General features: G+C 41.0%; 2 protein-coding genes across 3 annotated transcripts; both read left to right on the forward strand.

Annotated features, from left to right (window-relative positions):
* Positions 1 to 877: 877 nt before the first annotated feature.
* Positions 878 to 3,912, forward strand: myl2a (myosin, light chain 2a, regulatory, cardiac, slow). The gene is made up of 7 exons (XM_028971824.1): positions 878 to 973; positions 1,085 to 1,177; positions 2,489 to 2,564; positions 2,702 to 2,806; positions 3,196 to 3,274; positions 3,366 to 3,414; positions 3,518 to 3,912. Exons 1-7 carry the CDS (start codon positions 971 to 973, stop codon positions 3,620 to 3,622), a joined length of 510 nt encoding a protein of 169 aa, XP_028827657.1. The 5' UTR covers positions 878 to 970; the 3' UTR covers positions 3,623 to 3,912.
* A 2,313-nt stretch (positions 3,913 to 6,225) lies between these two features.
* Positions 6,226 to 20,775, forward strand: ppp1cc (protein phosphatase 1, catalytic subunit, gamma isozyme). Of its 2 annotated transcripts, none has more exons than XM_028972829.1 (7): positions 6,226 to 6,510; positions 11,866 to 11,997; positions 13,934 to 14,164; positions 14,749 to 14,853; positions 16,413 to 16,636; positions 18,682 to 18,816; positions 19,129 to 20,775. In XM_028972829.1, the coding sequence occupies exons 1-7, from the start codon at positions 6,456 to 6,458 to the stop codon at positions 19,216 to 19,218; spliced, it is 972 nt and encodes a 323-aa protein (XP_028828662.1). In that variant the 5' UTR covers positions 6,226 to 6,455; the 3' UTR covers positions 19,219 to 20,775. The 2 variants fall into 2 exon arrangements, with proteins under 2 accessions (XP_028828662.1, XP_028828663.1); XM_028972830.1 differs by lacking the exon at positions 6,226 to 6,510 and adding an exon at positions 9,769 to 9,902.
* Positions 20,776 to 20,946: the final 171 nt, after the last annotated feature.

The following is a 20,946-nucleotide window of genomic DNA, read 5'->3' on the forward strand; positions in this document are numbered from 1 at the left end:
CCCATACTTTTATACTATTCATTATATAACAGATGCTTCAGAATGTTAGGATGACTATCATTACTTTATATGTGCCCTGTCACCTAATCAGAGGTATATAACCTCAACAGCTTCAATAAAAATGCTACTCAATTGCCATGCATTGGGAATCTTCTGCTGGTGAGAGGGAGCTCGAATCTGTATGGTCGTCAGGCACCAGTCTGTATGTTACAGGCCAATGCGGAATAAAAGATTACACAGTGGAGGCTGCTGGTGTCTTTTTACGCTAATCTGACAGAAAGTTAGAGGGACAACCCTGATGGGCCTCTGGCTCCTGTCCTTTTATCCCCATGATGAGGGGGTCACCATGGGGTCTCTGGAAATAGTTTTTGTAAATTGATTTAGCCCCTGCTTATCATGTAAGTGTATTCTATTTATAAATACTAGCAAAAATAAGCATACAAAGAAATTTATGTTTTCCTAGGCTTAGGTACATTTAAAACCTACAGTGGTTAAAAATGTATAGCCCAACAGCACCAACCATCTTCACTTTCATGTGGCAGATCTATCAATAGAGCCATGTTTTCTTCACAGCAAGGATCAGAAGTAAGGCAGAGGCTTTCCATCTGCAAGCTCATCTGTCAGTTTTTTTTAACAATTGGAGGGCACTGCTGGAGAGAGGGAGAGCCCTGCATCTCTCCGAGGGATAAGGGGAGATCAAGTGTTGGTCCCATTTAACCTTCATGGTGCCCAAATCTGTCATTCTAAACCACTGTTATTCCACAATGAAACAAGGGATAAGGGCGGCATTAAAGGGAGGGGTGGAGCAGGTCATCGCTTACCTGTCACTTCCTAAACAAGACATGGTTTATTTATATCTACCAGTAGAAGAGAGTGTCTGTTGGGTACATAAAGCCACCCAGGCACTCCCCATTGTGCTGCATTTTGGGGGTGCCCATTGTTCCCATTGTCCTTACCTCCCGCAGCAGACATGGTGAGTAGTACATCTGAGATCTGTGTTCTAGGGTAGAGAATGTAGGCACATTAACTTGATTGATAGACGGGTAGATTGATTCTCGGTGGTGTCTACACGTCTCCATCACAGGCACCCAAAAAGGCTAAGAAGAGGTCAGCAGAAGGAGCTAACTCCAATGTGTTCTCCATGTTTGAGCAGGCCCAGATCCAGGAGTTCAAGGAGGTACAGTCTATATATGTCTTTTGTATTAATCTTTTTGTCTTCCGGTCTGAAATACTATGTACTATTTTGAAAATCGTGTGTTTTGCTGATATTGTTGATGGCCGCTTGATTGGCACTGTTGTATTAATGACAGGTCACTGTCAAGAATGTGACTGGTGTCACCTCATAAATCATTCAGACGCTTCCACCAGTGATAAGGGACTTTTATGTGTCCTCTGAACTAGTCATCTGATAAGACAAAGCAGACGATAGACAAATCAGAGCAAATCATTTTTTATATGTTAACATATTCTATCAATTCTTTATCTTGGCTTGGGACCAGCACCAAGAAACACATGGTCACCGGCATCGCCCAGTGGTTGGATTATATATATAGTATAGTTTAAACGTAAATTAGATTATACATAATACCAGTCAAATTGTTGGTTATGGATACTAAGTTGGAGGGCATTTGGAAGAATCCAATGCAAGAAACATATTTAGTACAGCATTTGTCAGATGCAGGGTGGTAGTAGCCTAGGTGTAACACGCTTGCATATGAACCAGAAGACCCAGGTTCAAATCCAACTTCCTACCATTGTGTCCCTGAGCAAGACACTTAACCCTAAATTGCTCCAGGGGGGGGACTGTCCTTGTAACTACTGATTGTAAGTCACTCATAAGGGCGTCTGACAGGAATTGTAGCAGGAATAGCAGTGAAGTGTGTTTATTGAATCTGTTTTTCCCTTCCCTTTTTCCCTTCAAAGCTGCTTTGTTCACTACTGTCATCATGAAAAGCTGCATTATGAGATGCTCATAAACATGAATGAATGAATGATAAGTAGGCATTGGTGGCCTAGCAGGAAAGGAAATGGACCCGTAACCAGAAGGTTGCCAGTTCTAATGAACTGCTCACCAAGGGTGATGGGTTAATGCAGAGGACACATTTTGTTGTGTGCACCGTTGTTGTGTGCTGTGTTGTGTTTCACAATAAACTTTCACTTCAAGTAAAGTGTTCAGCATAAATCTGCAGGACTGTTGGAAAACCATCCCTGTTGTCAAACATAACTGTTGGAGAGAAGCCAAGAGTGTGATATTCTGCCATCACAGCAAAAGCTCCCTGCTTTGGAGAGCCTCTACTCTTCAACTTTTTGCATTGTTTGCTATTTTTATTTGTTTGTTTTTTAACCTCAAGTGTGTTTTTTCATAGTCCTGTGTCTTCAGTAATGTAAAAAATCCAATATAGATTCCTTAGTGTGAACTTTTTGTGGTATGATATCTATACAGTGTATTACCACACCACACACTCATACATAACTTTTGTTGTTGCAGGCCTTCACTATTATGGATCAAAACAGAGATGGATTCATCGACAAAAATGATTTGAGAGATACATTTGCTGCTTTAGGTTGGTTTAGGCAAGTTGTAAAGTTCAATTGTTTTAGACATCGTGCGACCTTGTTTGTGAGTTTGTGAGGGGCGCTTATCAGACGTATGCAAGTGGATCAAATGTGTTGCACCATCTGCATAAACTATTTGTTGCAGGACGCCTTAACGTAAAACAGGAGGAAATTGATGACATGCTAAAGGAAGCGTCTGGCCCAATTAACTTCACCGTCTTCCTCACCATGTTTGGGGAGAAGCTCAAAGGTCAGAATATAGTTCTATTTGAGTTCTCAGATCCTCAAGTGCCTATTGTCTATAGCTGAACAAAATGTACTTCATGTCATTACGTTCAAAGGTAATTTTATTTTTAATTTGTATCTTTTTTTACTTCCTTTCTCTTTCCAATTTTAACTTAATGACCAAATGTTAACTTTGTAACCAAATGTAACAAAATATTTATGAAAGAATGGATGACATTTCTGAAAGAAGTCATAATCATACTGTACACATCTGCCTACGACTGTTTCACAGTATTCTGTGCAACTACTTTTTTTTAAAGATTTTATGTATAGATACAATTTTTCTCAACTGTTTACAAATCTTCTTTCTCAAAATCTAATTTGGTGAAGTTAATTGTGGCTTTGTTGCTATAGGTGCTGATCCAGAAGAGACCATCCTCAATGCCTTCAAGGTATTTGACCCTGAGGGCAAAGGGGTGCTGAGAAAGGAATAGTGAGTCTTTTAATAATCTTGAAATTCCTGATTTTTTTTTTAATTATTCATAAGATTAACATTAGTTTAATGAATCACCATTTTTTTGCAGTGTAACTGAGATGCTGACAACTCAAGCAGACAGGTTCACTGCAGAGGAGGTAAGTAGCAGAATGTGTGACCTCTCTTTTTTCTGCTTTACACAGTAATACTGTTAAGTACACTGTGTGAGATATTAGCTGCTGGTGCTGCTATATTCCTCAGATGGAACAGATGTTCACAGCCTTCCCCCCGGATGTGTCTGGGAACCTGGACTACAAAAACCTGGTGCATATCATCACGCATGGAGAGGAGAAAGACCAGGAGTAAGATGTGGAACTGGCCGGGTCGATTTGTTCAACCAATGAGACACACATTGAACATGTTATTGAAATACAGTGATTTTGCACCATTGTGCAACATATTCACAGTCATTGAGCTTCTGCTGGGACAATCACTCTCATTTGCATAATTCTGATGGCCATTAACTGTGAAACTGTCCAGCATGATTCTAATTAATCCCAACCCAGATCCTCAGTTTGGGCCAATTTGTGAATAATGTAAAAAGGCATCATAGTTGCTTGTTCAATTGATTGCTTTTACAATAAATATTCACAGCACTTTGTTTCTAACGATAAAGTCTTTCCTAAAGGACAGAATTTTTCTATCAAATTGATTGAATTCACAAATTACTGCAACCAGGTGTGTGAGGTGTGTTTGTTTGCAAGTGAGATGATGCAGTATTCAATAGATCAATATATGGTAGTATTAATAGGTGTTATAGTGTTAAGATATGAGAAAGAATTTGATCGGTAGTTACAGGGACAGTCCCCCTGGAGCAACTCAGGGTTAAGTGTCTTGCTCAGGGACACAATGGTAAAAAGTGGGGCTTAAACATGTGACTAGTATGCTACCACCATCTGACATCTCTAGCATCTTTAACATATATTTTCCCATGTTTCCCACAAAAAATAAGGCCAAATCCATCTAGACTCTGTCTAAAATTAACATTAGGGGCAAATACATGTAGTTAATGGGGCAAATACATGTAGTTACTTGCACCTCCCTGCTGACCGTTCTTCTTCTCCAGGCATGTGAGTGGTTGATAAGTTGGCCAAAACATCATAGCAGGCTCAAGATGACACAGATACTCATGTTACTCATGATAAGTCTCTTTGTTTTTCGTTCTTTCACATTCCCATTTGTATGCTGGTTTTGGTCAAGACCTACCAGGCCTTCTTGGCCTGAATGAATGACCTTGGTTCTCAATCTAAAACAGTAGAGGGCGACAGTGCACATGCTTCACCCTCCACATCACGCCCTGGGTAAAGGATTATTCCACAAGACACTATTTCTCAGTTGTTGGGCTAATTTAATACATGCGTCATGTTGTCATTGCTTCATTGTATAGCACATTAAACAAAAGAAAGTAAAACGGTGTGTATGGTACTTCTGGAGAATCAGTTGCCTTGGGTAGAGATGTGAGAATGTAGGTACATTCTCTCTGTGGTTCCATGATTCACCAGAATTGCCTTCAGACAGTAGCCTATTAAAGAAGTATTTGAACATTTTAAAATTATGTCATTTTCACTTTGTGAGATTATTTAACATCAATACGAGTTCTCCTAGCCTGTCTATGGTGCTGCAGTGGCTAGAAATGGCGATATGTATAAAGTGTGCTTTGGCCATTCTGCTTCATCATTCAGAGAGCAGCAGCTCAGACAGTCAGATCTGGAATGTCTCCCCTTATGTCATCATAAGGGGAAAGGTTACCTCCCCTTTCTCATGCTTTGCCGCACACATAATTTCCCACTCCACCGACCGTCATGGGTTTTGCAAAGTATTGAAGTGGATTGGTGAGTGGATGTAAAAATGAGCACAACTGTATTTTTTTTGTCACTCAAGACTCTGAAAAACCAGTGGGTTAATGACATTTTTTTAATTAACGCTGACACAACTTCCTGTCTGCGCCAAGCATTGTGGTTAGTGAATGGTGTTGATGATGTTATTTTTGTGAATGCCCACTCATGTCTATTTGCCACTCTCCTCCTCGTCCGGCCTCTCTCCTCCTGATTATCCTTTAAAGTGACACACCGAATGGCGCATACTGGCGAAATGTCATTGTGTTACTGACTCAAAGTGGCTGTAATGCTTCACCATGACTGAATTTCAGAGAGAGACTTCAGATACAGTATTAGGGGACCAATAATATAAAATAGAGGATCTATGTCTATTATAATAGAGGATCTATGTCTAATGTGCATTTCAAATTAGTGCTGCTGAATTGATTAGCCTTGTACAGGCATGTCATCAAGACGTGCATGTAATCCATCAAAAAAAACTTATCTAAAACGTGTCTTACAAACTTACATAACACAGAAACAGATTTCAAAGGTTGAAGGTTTATTGGTGTTTATTTGCCCATGTTCAGATTTTCTGTGGCCCACATGAAATGAGCACATCTCCATCCCCTTTACTCTGAGTTATGATCCTGTTATGTAACCAGTTTGCTTTGATTGGTGCTTTGGGCTGCGGCTCTGCCTATTTACTGCTCCTCCGCCTGTTATTGTTCTGGTTGCCTTGACTTTGGTGTGTGTGGAGTGCCATTGTCAAGGCAGTGGTTAAAGTACAATGTAGTTGTGTTTATGGAAATTGTATAAATTTTACCAAAAACGTCACCCCATTTGGCATACTATATATAAAAGTGTATGGTAGCAAATTTTCAAAAATATTTATATAAATACGCTTCTCTGACCCCAGTCATTGAGCATAGACGTTGTAACATGTCTGCTCTCTTTGTATAAAAATATATTAGTTATAAAAAGAAATTGAAGCTTCAACAATCGAAATAGCTCAAGCGCTATTTCTTTGAACTATATTGCGCTGAGGCGTGGTTCGGTTTGGATGTGTTCCCCACCCATCGGTGAATCCCTCCGCCTGCCGGCTTCAGCGAGCAGGCTGCCAGCTGGCTAGTTGGCCTCGTAAGCGGCGGAGAAGGTCTGCGTAAAACCCACGGAATAGAACAGAGTAAAGCGCAGAGTTTTTTTTTTTTATTTTGTTTTCATATTTTATTTTCTGTAAGGCGGCGTCGCGCGACTTTTTAGGAGTCTTATTATCATATTAGTTTTAGTTTGCTTGGTGGCTAACATAAGATTGCCGAGGTATGGCCGACATCGACAAGCTCAATATAGACAGCATCATCCAGCGTCTCCTGGAAGGTAAGTAGAACGAGTATAACATTCAACACCGACTTCAAGTGTGAATTATGTATTCGTTGCTTGAGCCCCTTACCGACATATTTGGTTCATGTGTATTCGCGTTGGGTTACGGGCTTTACATTTTGGTTAGTGACGTGTACCGTTTAATAATTTTTACACGTCTATTTAAAAATGTTAAACGTGTCTTACACAGAATAGTTACTTCAAATGAAAGGTTGTCATTTTTTTTTTTTTTTTTTTTTTTTACAAATCCACGTTTGCTCCTAGCAGCTAACCTGCCGTCCATGCAAATCGCTACTTTGCTAATGCTCGTTCAGTATCTTTTTTTGTTTTGTTTAACCAACTGAATAAAACTAGATGGCGGCCGATTGGTAAAATGTTAATATTCTAGTTTTCCGATGCACATCGTTGCCCTCCCATCACTTGTTATTGATCAAGTTATTGTTGTCCCCAGGAGGAAATAAGTGCCCTAGATACCCCGTATCTCTTGCTAGCTAATGCTAACGACGGCCATTGCGACAGATCCCGCAGCAGGGCGGTTATTCACCTTCCGCGCCGCGGATTGTTGCATTAAAGCCCCAAACAAACGCCATTCCCGTCTCGTTATATTTATTTTTACACGTTTGTCTGGTGGTGTTTTTTCCCCCCCCCTCTCTCTGTGCGTTGGCGCTTTGCTGACACCAAGGCTTATATCGCCTGATAATGCACTGCGGGCTGAGGCGACCCACTTTTATTTTCTGCCTGACCCGCTTCAGCTCGACTTTGTCGCAGGTAACGAGCGGACGGTGGCGATCACTACTGTTTCCAGCGTTGAAAAACAGCCACAGTCTCAGTTGTAATGAGACGGTTACCATCCTGGCCGATATATTTATATAATCTCATTTTAGTTTAATGAGATATTCCAGTATTTACAAATCATTTCAAATCATAAAGGCTTTATGCATATCTTTAGTTTTTGCTTACATTCAGTAAATATTAAAAAAGGCATCCTTCATTAAAAAGGACTTCTTTTTAATACTAACAGGACATTTTTATTATATTGTTAGGTTAAGTCAATTCTGCTTCATGAACGGTCAAGTTATTTTATCTACCATTCTTCTCTTGAAACTTGTTTCTGGTCACTGGTCACCGCGTCTCAGCATGGTTTTATCAACGATTTGCGAGCTGGTGGTGTTGGTGAGCAGCATTAAAAAAAGGTTTTTGCATTGTGAGTTTAATTGTAATCAAGTTGCCCTCACATTTTTGTGCAAAATCCTCAAGGAGATATGAGCTCCATTTGTGTTAATGATGCGGCCTGCTGTAATTATGGTTTCGGAGGTGGATAGTTAAAGCACCGTCCCCACACACTGCTCCCCGGCCGCCTGTTCTGGCTGCCCACTGCTCACCAAGGATGATGGTTAAAAGCAGAGGACACTGATGGTAGGTAATGGTAATGAGCAGAAAAGTGTTATATGCAAGTTTATATATGAAGCCATAGTTGCTCATCTTCGCAGCATGATTTACATTTTTAACGACCTTTTATGGTAGTCCTCAGTCTGTCATCTTGCTGTCATCATGATGACCTGCGCACTTACTCACCTTATCTTCTGCTCTGGAGTTTAATACATGCTGTTCCCAGGCAGTCTGCTCAATTATATAAGCCTAGACATTGGAGTTCTGATATGCGCACTCTTGGATGATCATCCCTGCCAGACCTGTGTGTCTTCTCGTCCAGTCACGTGATAAGGGCTTACAGTTTGGATTATCCAGCCCTCTTTCCCCCTGTCTGGTTGGAGGTGGCCTGTAGATGGTCAGGTGCTGTGTTTAGTGAAAGGGATTTGCATTTATTTTGGCACGTGTCAAAGTACAATTGATTTGTTTGCTTGCTGAGTAAAGTGGGCTGTCAATCACATTTTCATTGCATAACCAGTGCATGGACTGTGGGTAGCCTTGTTGTATTGTTTGTAGGGCCATTCAGGAAGAAAGAAAGCAGCCCCATAATCAAAAGTTTGCCGCAGAGGTGCCACTGAGCTGCCCACTGCTCACTAAGGATGACTGGTTAAAAGCAGCAGAGGACACATTTCGTTGTGTACCCCATGTGCTGTGCTGCAGGGCTTCACAATGACAATCACTTCACATTTCAGAACTGCATTTCAGACCTAAGATCAAGAGTACACACTAATGTGCCTTGATGAATGTGATATGTAAAGTAGACAAATCCCACCCACACCCTGCTCCAAAACAGCCGGCTAAACAAAACCCAAAAAAGGCCAACTGGTCTTTAAAACATAAAAAAAAAAAACAGATTTATCACAGTTACAACCTAGATACCCAGGATTACCCGACCTGTAAACTAAACCCTAATCTAACCACAGGGTTCAGTAATGACTCAGTACATATGAAACGTTCTCCACTGTAGCTTATACAAAATAAACATGCCAGCCATTTAACCATTTTCAAGAAGTCTATAGCAGATTTTGCTGTGTTCAAAAGGTGGATCCGGCTATGTGGCCCATTTCTGCAGCATAGATTGAAGAAAGTCTGCAAGAGGAATGTCACCCTCAGACCTTTCAGTATGATTGACAGTTTTCAAATTCTTGTGCTGTCCTCAGTTCTCCAGATAGTCATTGTCTTGTTTTCTGCAGGGTGTTCAGATTGGTATAGTGGTGGCCTCCTCTACATTCTACAGTGTTCGCCCGTTTTTTGAGGTTTTAATGAAGTTTTTGACAGGAATTATATAATTGTCAACTAGTCTGGTTAGCTTTGCCATCTTTGGGGCAGTGGTGGTCTAGCGGTTAAGGAAGTGGCCCCGTAATCAGAAGGTTGCCGGTTTGAATCCCGAGCCCAAGTCTTCATCACGATGCAAAGGTTAGGGGTTGGGTAACGGACCCATAATCAGACATTTTCTAGTTCAAATCCCACTGAGCAAAGCACCATCCCCCCCACACTCCTACCTGGGCGCCTGTCATGGCTTCCCACTGCTCTTTAAGCATTTCACTGTATGCTGTGCTGCAGTGTTTCACAATTGTGAGCCAGGGATCTCTGGAATTTGTTTGGCAAAAAATGTCCCCATTTATTTTGAAGTGTTCAACTTAATTGCTGATCAATTGTAGATTCCATTATTATCAATAATGTATCTCAATTTAAGACTAGGAGTATTGACATTTGTCTTGTATCAAGTACTAAAATGACCATGGTTACAAACGGTTATGTTCTTTAAGACAGGAAGTGAACATCCTGTTATACAGGGCATGTCATAGCAATTGTGTCAGAGCATATCTCGCAATTCTTCAAGACATGAGGTGTTGTATATCAGCTGGTCATATTCTACTCATTCATATGCCTGGCATGTGCACACTTTATAGCATTTTTTGGGATGGTGTGGTTCGAAATGTCTGGAGCTTTCCCTCATAGTGAGTACCAGTGTGACGTAATTACCTTTGCCACGGCACGATAATGATTATAATGATGAATGAAAGGACGATGCATTAATTATGGTACACCTATGCCGGTTTACTAATATCTATTGAGATTGGGTAAAGATAATATTTAGCATGTTAGCAGTAGAAGGTGACTTCTGTTTGCTGCGTTGATGTGTCTTCTGGTTTCTTGTTTCTGCGCTGATAAATTCTGCTTTATTGCCCCTGTTCTCATTAGAGATCAGCGTGTCCTTGACGTCAAGTAGAGCTTCTCAGTTGCTGTTTAACTCATCCAGGGCACAGTCCCATAGGCGTGGACCAAGCACTGGTGTTGGAAGAAATGAAGAATTAGCCGTGTGCTAGACTACAATTTAACTGAGTAAACACAACAAAGTCATTACAGTCTGAATAATTTTAGATTTTGTATGATTTTTACAATAAAGTCCTGACATGAAAATCTCTGAAAATATATAAATATTATTATTAGTGCATATTTCCATATACTTTCTAATGTTGTCATCACTAGTTTCCTGTAGGCTTTTAGGCTTTTCTCAGTCTTTCTGCTTTAGTCTGTGATGGTTTTTGCTCCACGTAATCTGATTAGGTAAGCAGTCCATATCATTGGGTTTTAATGGGTCGTTTATTTCTCCCTTTTCATTCTTGTAATGATAGCGCTCTGCACTAATCCAGAAAAGTAATTTGCTTGATAACATAATCCACCAGTGTGGAGACTGTTCCACCACCACTGCCAGCACTAAACTGGATACAAGGTGCAGGGATTGAACATAGCTTGTTCTTTTAGTTCGCCAACCAAGCTTACGTTAAATTACAAATATTGTAGCATAAAACTTACTTAAGGCTGAACCTAAATCTGAGTGAATTCTTTTACATAACATTTATTTGTTTATTTGGGGTTTGTATTTTAAGCCATTAAATCCATTTGGTTTATCATAAAGTGCCCTGTAAAATGTTATGTAATGCTGGACAAAAAGAAATCTGCAGCCGCAACAGCAGACCCATCATGTATCCAAGCATGGTAGCCGTATCAGTAAAAGTAGTATCTTTCCTTTTGTGGCTGCTAACCAGCACTACCAATGAAGTAAAAATAGAGCAGAGTGTCTCAGCTGACTTGCTAAGAATGACTGACTATATTGCAATCCCTCTGTATGACCCCCCCTTACACACACACAAAAAAAGAACAGAACATATTGTTGTAATATTAATGTCAATGTTGTATATAGCACACAGCTTGTCCACTTGTTTTCTCTACGTGTGTGTGTCGCCAGCACATCATGGGCCAGCTTCACTTCTTGTTAATTAAGTAGGACGTTCCTTTTCATGCTGGGGTTTGGTGAGATGGGAGAAGGGGGTTGAGAGACGTTAACCTACTTTCCTCTTCTGTCAATTGGGCAAAGTGGCTGCTCTGCAGCCCTTTGCTGGTTCTACATGAAGAGATTTTGGTTATTTCCCGGTTCGCCTATTAAAGTCTGTAGTTGGTTAGTGGTATTTTTGAGCTGTGAAAAATCTGTTATTAGAATGCACAGGATCTTGTGCCCCGCCCAAGTTGCACCAGAACCAGGCTTCATAGAAATGACTGCTTACTCTGCTGAAAAGGGAAATGCATGCTACTGCAGAAGAGCAGCAGTAAGTGTCTGAAGGAAAGCATCTGTACTGGAAAGGGTGTGTTTGTGTGTGTAATAAAACACCCACACAACACCATAAATCACCTGCAAGAGCGCTTAGTAGTAGTGTGAAGTTCTAAGTCAGTGTTGTGAGTTCCTGAGGCAGTGTGGTGAACTTCACAGCATAAAGCCCCATTCTCCCTGATGAATTAGGCTTTGAAAAAAGCCACTGATGCACTTATCAGCTTTACAGGTTATGTAGTTTGAACTTGGTAAGGTTATAGGCATGTCTGTATTGCTGGCTGACTCTAGCTCTTCTTTCATTGTGCTGACAGTGAGGGGGTCAAAGCCGGGCAAGAACGTGCAGCTCCAGGAGAACGAGATCCGTGGCCTTTGTCTGAAGTCTCGTGAGATCTTCCTCAGCCAGCCCATCTTGCTGGAGTTGGAGGCTCCTCTGAAGATTTGCGGTGAGTAATTTAGCAATGCTGGAAAAAAACGATTCCACACATACTCAACATTCTTAGCTAATGGTGGGTATGTCATGTTTTTCAGCATATATTGTTCGCAGATTGCACTTTTTCATCAAGGGAGTCCAAGAGGAATAATTTGGTGTAATTGAGAATGGTGCTGGATAAGTAAAAGTATTCAAAAGTTATTTGATTGTAACAAAGACTTTGAATTTAACCATGTCCATGTATGAAATAACATGTTTCCTTTAGACTCACACAGTAATCACAATGTGAAGAGGGATATGAAGGGGGTTGAAATTCAAAGTCTAAGTGATTTTCTGGCAGCAGAATAAAAAATTGTTAAAGTTGTGCAGGTAGTGACTGTGGCTGCCTGATCCAGGTAGGAGTCCCATGGTGCGCCCCGTGACGTATTTTCATGCAGCCAGTTGAATCAAAGCGTGTTGTTTCTGCCACTTTGAAATACACACACAAAGCGGGAATGGAGGAAAAGCAGATCTTAACAGTGTCCAGACATCCACAACACGACAGTATAATCGTACTTAGTGTTCGAAAACCAGGCTGAGCTCCGGCCTGTTTGGTCCGAAAGCCTGTTTTGGGTCTGTGTGTAGTGGAGGAAAAGCATGTAGAGAAACGAGGTCCACCATGAAGAAAGAGAATCTCACACTGCTGCTGAGGTTTTCATCACGCTCTCTATTTATTATGCTTACAGCACCTCAGTTCCGCCACGCCCATTCAAATGTCGGTAACTGCCCGTACACGAGACAGGAACATTACGCATAGCAAACATTACTGCTTTTATGTAATACAAAATGAAATAATAAAGGGACCACAGGAGCTTGGACCATTCTGCTCAGTCCCTCTGCTTGCAGGAGTGTTGATCTGCTGCTGGACAGGGGCAGACTACTAACTCTGCCCACAGCATAGTGCCGTATGCATTTCAAGGAGTACTACCAGCATATCATTTACATTTACAGCATTTATCAGATGCCCTTATGCAGAGCGACTTACAATCAGTAGTTACAGGGACAGTAAATGGGATTTTGAACCTGGGTCTTCTGGATCATAGGCGAGTGTGTTACCCACTAGGCTACTACCAGGTTGTTCAAGGTGAGCGTGGACAACACCGACAGTTTTCTGCTAATCAAAGAGTTCACGCAGGTGTACGAGACCATAACTCTTTTGAAAAGCATTTTGAAAGCATCAAGTGACAATGTAGAAAATCTATGGGATTCATTGTGATGCATTGATAGCGAGGCCTTAATTAGTCAGAATCAGCGGTTATAGCAGCTGGCAGAGCCTTCCCTTGCCTCCCTGGAGGACCCAATGTTTACATGAGATGCACGCTTTAAACCTGATTCTGCAGCACCAAGCTTGCTAGAACAGCTTAAAAGTAAGAGAACCATCAGGAAGTATTTCTGATATCAACCAGATTAACGGGGCAGTGGTGGCCTAGCAGGTAAGGAAGCCAGTTGCCAGATTGAATTCAGAGCTGCCAAGGTGCCACTGAGGTGCCACTCGCATCTTTAATGAAGGCGTGGTTCTGCAGGTGGTGACCACGCTGAGGGATATCCAGGGAGGTCATACAGGCATGTGGGGGCCACACACACTACCGAGTCTCATTTTGACGTGTTTTATGGACATTACATTGCACTACAGGCTCATACAACTTTAATGTAGTTTACATTTAATATATGTAAATAACAAAATACTTAGTAAGAATATTTCATTCATTCATGTCTAGGATTATTATTTTTTTGAGCAGTGTACATTTCTTTTATTTGTTCATGGGATTTTTTTTTATATAAGTGGATTTACATATTCATTTCTGTAGTGTGTGTGTGCGCACGTGCTTGTATATATGTCTGTTTTAGTGACATTGGTAGACATCAATCTTTATTGTGTGTTGACATCTGTGGTACTCCTCTCTCTGTAGGAGACATCCACGGGCAGTATTACGACCTGCTCCGGCTCTTCGAGTACGGAGGCTACCCGCCTGAGAGCAACTACCTCTTCCTGGGTGACTATGTGGACAGAGGGAAGCAGTCGCTGGAGACCATCTGCCTGCTCCTGGCCTACAAGATAAAATACCCGGAGAACTTCTTTCTGCTGCGTGGCAACCATGAGTGCGCCTCAATCAACCGCATCTATGGCTTCTATGATGAGTGTGAGTGTTGCACGAACAAATGGCCACAGCCCACACATGCAGTTGGATCGTTATTGAAGTGAATCATAAAGAGAGTTCTGATGCGCAGCTTATTAGACAGATGGAAATGAGGCTCAGTCCACAACATACCCCATGATTCTTTTGGCTGCGGGAGCCAGTGCCCGTCATTTGATATTTAGCTTGGAAGGTGCAGCATGTGTCCAGAGTGCAGACCTTCTGCTGTGCATGAGCGTCAGGCGGGAGGAGGAGGAGTGTGGTGAGAGCTCGACTCGCGTTGGTCTCGTGGATGAATTATTGAGTGCAGATGAAGTGAAGTGTGTGCTTACATGCCATTTTACATAAATCACAAAGTCAAAGTTGGACAAGTATTTTTAGAACGTGGCACCATCACTTTGCACCAGTTGCTGTACTAACTTCAGTGGCCGGATGTGCATTTCAGCAGTAGGACTTTACTGCCCCTAGTTCCAGCTTTATATTTCTGCAGCGCTCTCAAGCTAATAGTAATGAATCACACAGCATCTGTGGAAATGATCAGAGAACGTGTATGTGCCCACATGGTTCACATGACTTTTGTGCTTTATCAGGCAAGAGGCGCTATAACATCAAACTGTGGAAGACGTTCACAGACTGCTTCAACTGCCTGCCCATCGCAGCCATTGTGGATGAGAAGATCTTCTGTTGTCATGGAGGTGAGTTTACAAATTTGCCAACTGGTCTGATTTATCTGCCACATGGTCTGATCTATGTTTCCACTTAGCAGCATATTAGGCTTACTCATTTGAATAATGAATTAGTTTTGCTCATTCACATTATGTAAAGCATTAAGTATTTTCTAGGGCATTTTTTTTGTAAGCACAAATATAATGTGTATTCATAAAAAAAAAGGACTATGGTAATGTCTAAAAGTATGATTTATTAAATGATTCATTACAAATTACTTGCTTGACTCATCAGATGAAAAAATTAAGATTGTGGTTACACTAGTTAAGTCACTGCATCATGGTATTTAATGTTATTTGAGCAAAGATCTGTTAAATTAAACATCAGAATTAGGGCTGCGTGATATAAACGCTATGCAATCTAAATTTGGTTAAAAGGAGAGATTTTTATTATACCGGCCTACCGCAGAAATATCCACCTCTCATGAAAATGAGTCACATCACCTGAGCAAAACCACGCTTACTTGCAGCATACTACTCCTAGCCTGTTTGGTGCCCTGTGAAGAAAAGTCATGATTTTAAAAATCACTAAATGAAATCTTGGAATCATGGAGGGTCTGCATGATTAAAATGTGAACATGCATAGTGTTTTAAACACATTTTCTGTATTAAACTTTCTGTAGAGTTGACATTAAAAATATTTAATCATTGGTATTTACTTGGTATTTCACTGGCCTTTTGGGCGTAACAAAGTCCACTTTCAGTAGAATTGGCCAGATATTGGTTTTATGTTGATGTATCTGTAAAACTTATATTATACAACTTTCTGCTGCAATCCCTTTGTTATGGACACCTTACCCTTTCAAAAACAGTTCAATTTAAATGTACTTATCAAACTATATACCGCAATATATACAGTCTTTGGTTAAATTTATATCATAATTAGAATTTTATGCCATATTGTACAGCCCTAATAAGAATTTTAGTCATCATAATGTCTCTTGCCTAAATGTGGAGGCTTGCTTAGCCTGTAGGAAACGTGAATTGAGATGCATGTTTGTGAATTATACAGTATATTTGTGTCCCACAAGACATCTGTTTTTTTTTTTTTTTTTTTTTTTTTTTATGTAATTCTTCTGTTTTCCCAGTTCCTGTTTTATTTTTGACTTGTAAGTCATACTTCGAGAATTTCTTAATAGACTAGTATGTGGTAATAACTTGTGAAATATCTCAGGGAACAGAATGTGTTGTAGAGCCGTGCCAACTGCAACTGCTGCAACATGCCCGTCTGACTGAACAGTCAGTAAATATGGTGCCTGATCCACTCTTCTGTAAATGTACATGAAAGAGCAGCTGCAGGCAGTCTGTGTAAACAGAATAATGTGGACAGCTGCTGAGGCTTTAGTTAACCCACTCACTTCCATCTTTACCTCTGTTTGGAGATCATACTTCAGGATGGTTCCAGTGCCAGGGCTTCATTTGTAATAATTTTATTTATTTATTTATTTTCCCCCCTAATGTTTTAAAAATTGAAAAACTCCCCTGTCTGGCTTCAGACGTAACATGTCTGTTCCAAAATTCTCCCTCAGGCCTGTCCCCCGACCTGCAGTCCATGGAACAGATCAGACGCATCATGCGGCCCACGGATGTGCCCGATCAGGGCCTGCTCTGCGACCTGCTGTGGTCTGACCCTGACAAAGATGTCCTTGGCTGGGGGGAGAATGACCGCGGGGTCTCCTTTACATTTGGAGCAGAAGTGGTGGCCAAGTTTTTGCACAAACATGATCTCGATCTGATCTGCAGAGCTCATCAGGTGAGGAAAGCATGCATGTGTATACACACACACACACACACACACACACACAAACAAACACACACAAAAACACACACAAAATGATGGCCTAGTGGGTAAGGAAACAGTCTTGTAATCAGAAGGTTGCCAGTTGAAATCCCGAAATGCCAAGGTGCCACCGAGCAAAGCACCGTAACCACACACTGCTCCCCGGGTGCCTGTCATGGCTGCCCACTGTTCCCTTCAGGCGATGGGTTGAAAGCAGAGACCACATTTCACTGGGTGCTGTGCTGTGCTGTCACATGTGAATCACTTTCACTCACACACACCTCACTTAAAAACCTCCCACTTAACATGCAGGCAAAAGTATTTTGAATTCCCACCAGTAACCTGGCAACCATATGTTCACAATCTCTTACTCTTGATGACTGTGTGGTTCACTCCTCAGTGTCCATCCAAGACCTTGCACATTAAGACAATGTCACGCATTGCTCCAATTTGCTCTTGCGGCCCATGATGTACATGTTCCCACGTCACATTTCATTACTAAGCTCCTCCGCATTTATTTACCAGTCTTGTCTCCTTAGGAGCACTGGAACTGGTCTTCTGGTGGAGCCTTCTTTTGTGCTGTCTGTCATGGGGCAACCTACCGGTTCAGATATTTGAGAAAGGAGCTATAAAAAGAATTATATTTCTTATAATGCTTTTTTTGGCTGACATTGTCATAGGTGATCAGATTTAGATATTTATCTCCCGGTGCAATTTTTTAAAATTAATTTGGCTTTTAGATCTGGGATGAGGTGATTAAATGAATCTTCAGCTATTGGACTTTGATCTGAATGTGTAAAATGCATTTACTGCTCTATCACTCTGAACTTTGATCCTGGTTGGGAAGCTGAACATTTTCCTTGTGGGAATTGTGATACACAAGCCAAATGAACTGTTAAATGCCTGTGATTGTGCCACACCCTGTGAAGGTGTTACACACACACACACACACACACACACACACACACACGTCTTCCCCAGTTTTTATTTCCTCCCACAGTGTACAGGGTTTCTGCGATTCCTTTAAAAATTGGATTTTCAAAAATTAAGACCTTAAGTATCATTTAAAAATGACTAGTATTTCTTAAATTCGAAGTTAAAGGTCTTAAAAATACTGCACACCCAACACACCCCCTAAATATTTTAGCGATTTTTCTAATATGACTTTTGTATTTTTGTGAATGAGATCAGAATTAGTGGAACCGCTTTTGGAGCTAGACAGCTAAATTCTGCACTTGCCGGTGGAAATCTTCTCCTTATATTGAAATATTATCTGATATTATTGAATCAGGAATAGTGAGGAGGGAAAAGTATTTTTTTTTCTAAATCAAATGAAACAAGACTTCATTTTGTCAGTAATACGTGGTCATGGCGCCCTGCGCACTTCCATGTTCACAACCGCAGCAAAGCAACATGCCACACAATCACGATGTCAAGATTGTGCGATTAAGTGAACGCAAAATGTGATTTTATGAGTAAATGAAGTGACAACATACGTCATTCTCTTGACTGGCTGCTCAGTCTCACTTTGGCTTGTTAACCGTTCCTGCCATGTTGGGAAATCAATTTTATATAATTTTAATCTGGTTGAGATTGCGAGGTAAATGAAAGATCAGCAAACGTCTGGTCCATAGTACCTATGATTCACTGATTCACAGAGAAAAACTCTGGCCCTTGGAGAAATGAATGGAATTTGATGAAAGTGGTCTTGAATTTGGCTTTCGTAAACCTGCAGAAACTGTGAGTGTAACTGGGATCTCACACTGATCATCTATAACCATGCAATCTGACTGCTGGTTAATCTTTATTTGTGTGTCTGTTATCTGTGCAGATTGGCACTAACCCCAGATTACGTAATCCAGTCTCTGCGTTCACTGATTTATGCAGTTTTGTTGTCGGTCAGAAAAGTCCTTTTTCGTTGCTGTTGAAAATGTACAGGCTGTGAAGAGAGAACATACATTAGACTTCCTGACTCTGAAGAACAGCTTCCTCACTCCCACCTGCTTCCTCTTCTGCAGGTCGTGGAGGACGGATACGAGTTCTTCGCCAAGAGGCAGCTTGTGACCTTGTTCTCTGCACCCAACTACTGCGGCGAGTTCGACAACGCCGGCGCAATGATGAGCGTGGACGAGACGCTCATGTGCTCCTTTCAGGTGAGAGCGAGTGGCCTTGACTCACGACAAGGGGAGCAAAGCTCAGCTCAAGATACACTGAGACATGAAAGCCGCCTCTGGCACACATGACTGGAGATCCAGACTTTTGCCGCAGGGCTACACATATATACACAAGCTGAATGAGTTCTGTGCAATGGTGGTGAGTGAGTTTTCAAAATGGTCTAATCGTGAGCAGGAAAAAGTTTTACGGATATATCGGATGATGTCGCGGAGCAGTTAAAGGAGCGGCGCATCTCTGTACTGCGGGTGTGTGAGTTATGATGGTTAATGTGTAACTCTTGTGTTTCGCAGATACTGAAACCGGCCGAAAAGAAAAAGCCGAACTCCAGCCGCCCTGTAACCCCACCCAGAAACATGGTCACAAAGCAGGCGAAGAAATGAGGAGGCCGAAGATCAGCTGGCCATGTTGGACTTTTATGTGGTCTTCATCTCTCTGCTTGGAGTTGTGCTTTTCTGGTTTTACTGGTCGTTGAACTCTCACAAACTGTCGACCGCCTTTTGTTTTATTCTGTCCCACTTTTACCAGTGACCTACGAAAGACCACTACTCCATGATTGGGAGGGGCACTATTTCTTTTTTTGTTAACTTTGAGAATTAAATGGCTTTTTAAACCTTCAGTACATTAGGACTGAGACACTGAACAGTCACCACATTTCAGACGCACACAACTGCAGGGCAGACTTCCTGTCCGTTGCTGAAGACCTGCAACACCAGTTGGATTTCTGAACACTTACACACTCCACAAGCGAATCCCCCCACACAAAAAACGCTTAAACCACTGTGAAAGAAACATACTCACCTTTTGATGACAATAGCGGCTTTCCAGCAACCTAGTTGTCAGCTGTGTGTTCATGCTTTTCTTTTTATTGTCATTTTTTGCTTGTGCCATTATTGTTTGATTCAAGTATATGAGATACCCAAAGTGGTGTGCTTCTTTTATATTTGCTTTTTCTTTTCTTTCGCATTGTATTGCACACTTTTAACTGTACTCCCCTCCAGCCATTTGTTTGTGTGTTTTTTTTATATGTTTTGCATCTTCCGTCCAAATTATTGGGTTTAAGCACATTAGACACTAAATCGGGTGGAACTATTTACTTGTCTGTCCAGTGCTATTTTTGCAGGTTTGAGAACTGATTTCTCGTCACACCTTTGGGTGGCAGAAATTGACTTTTTGCATCCAGTATGCGCATGTGGATGAACTCTCATGGACTCATTTTTTTTTTTTTTTTTGACATTTATTTTTGCATGCATCTAGTATTAGAAGTGTAGAACTCAAGGCCCGCGCCTTTCTCTGGGCATACGTATTTTAGCATGTCATCACATGATGTATATGGAGCTTCGAAGTGTTCAGAAGTAAATAAGTATGACATCATAAAAAAAAAAACCTAAGTGAATGATATATAATAGAAATATAAAATTGAAATAAACACATTATGATATACAGCTCATTATTGTGAAATATACTCCATTCTGCTTTATAAATGTTTTTATTACTGTGAAATATTATTTCATGGTCCTTATTTACATGGTCATTACAAAAACGGCCTCTGTTTTCCAGTCAGCCTTTTATTTCAAAATGGTGTTTTTCCCCAATGGCTGATTTATTTCATAATGCAACTTTTCAGGAGAAAAAGTCTGTCAATGAAGAGAGAGAGAGAGAGAGGGTGGAACTAGTTGTGTGATTGAGCTATGGAGCAACCAGGCATAAGCAATAGCAAATGAAGTGTTGATTTAGGTTTTCTGCTGCAAAAGCATTCTATGCAGTAAGCCATGAAATAAAGTTGCATGTTTGTGAAGGTCATGGCTGCAGCAATTATCCTGAGGGAGATCTGAAAATCGATGCTGAAATGGAGGCCTTATTTTTTCAACCTGCACATTTCCATCACTATGGAGGCACGTTTGTGTTTAATTTAAAAAAAAAAAAAAAAAAAAAAAAAAGACTAAACTGACTCACATTGGAATGCAAATTCAAATCTGTGAGCAAAAATTGACAAACCTGCATGGATGAAAAATACATTTACAGATAAGCACAGGGTGCCAAATCTTGGGTAATTGCCAAACATGCTGCATGGTGTTGGGCTGTAAGCACAACCCCCACCTGTGGATGTT

This window comes from Denticeps clupeoides, chromosome 3 (genome assembly GCF_900700375.1).
Source record: "Denticeps clupeoides chromosome 3, fDenClu1.1, whole genome shotgun sequence".
Classification (NCBI taxonomy): Eukaryota; Metazoa; Chordata; class Actinopteri; order Clupeiformes; family Denticipitidae; genus Denticeps; species Denticeps clupeoides.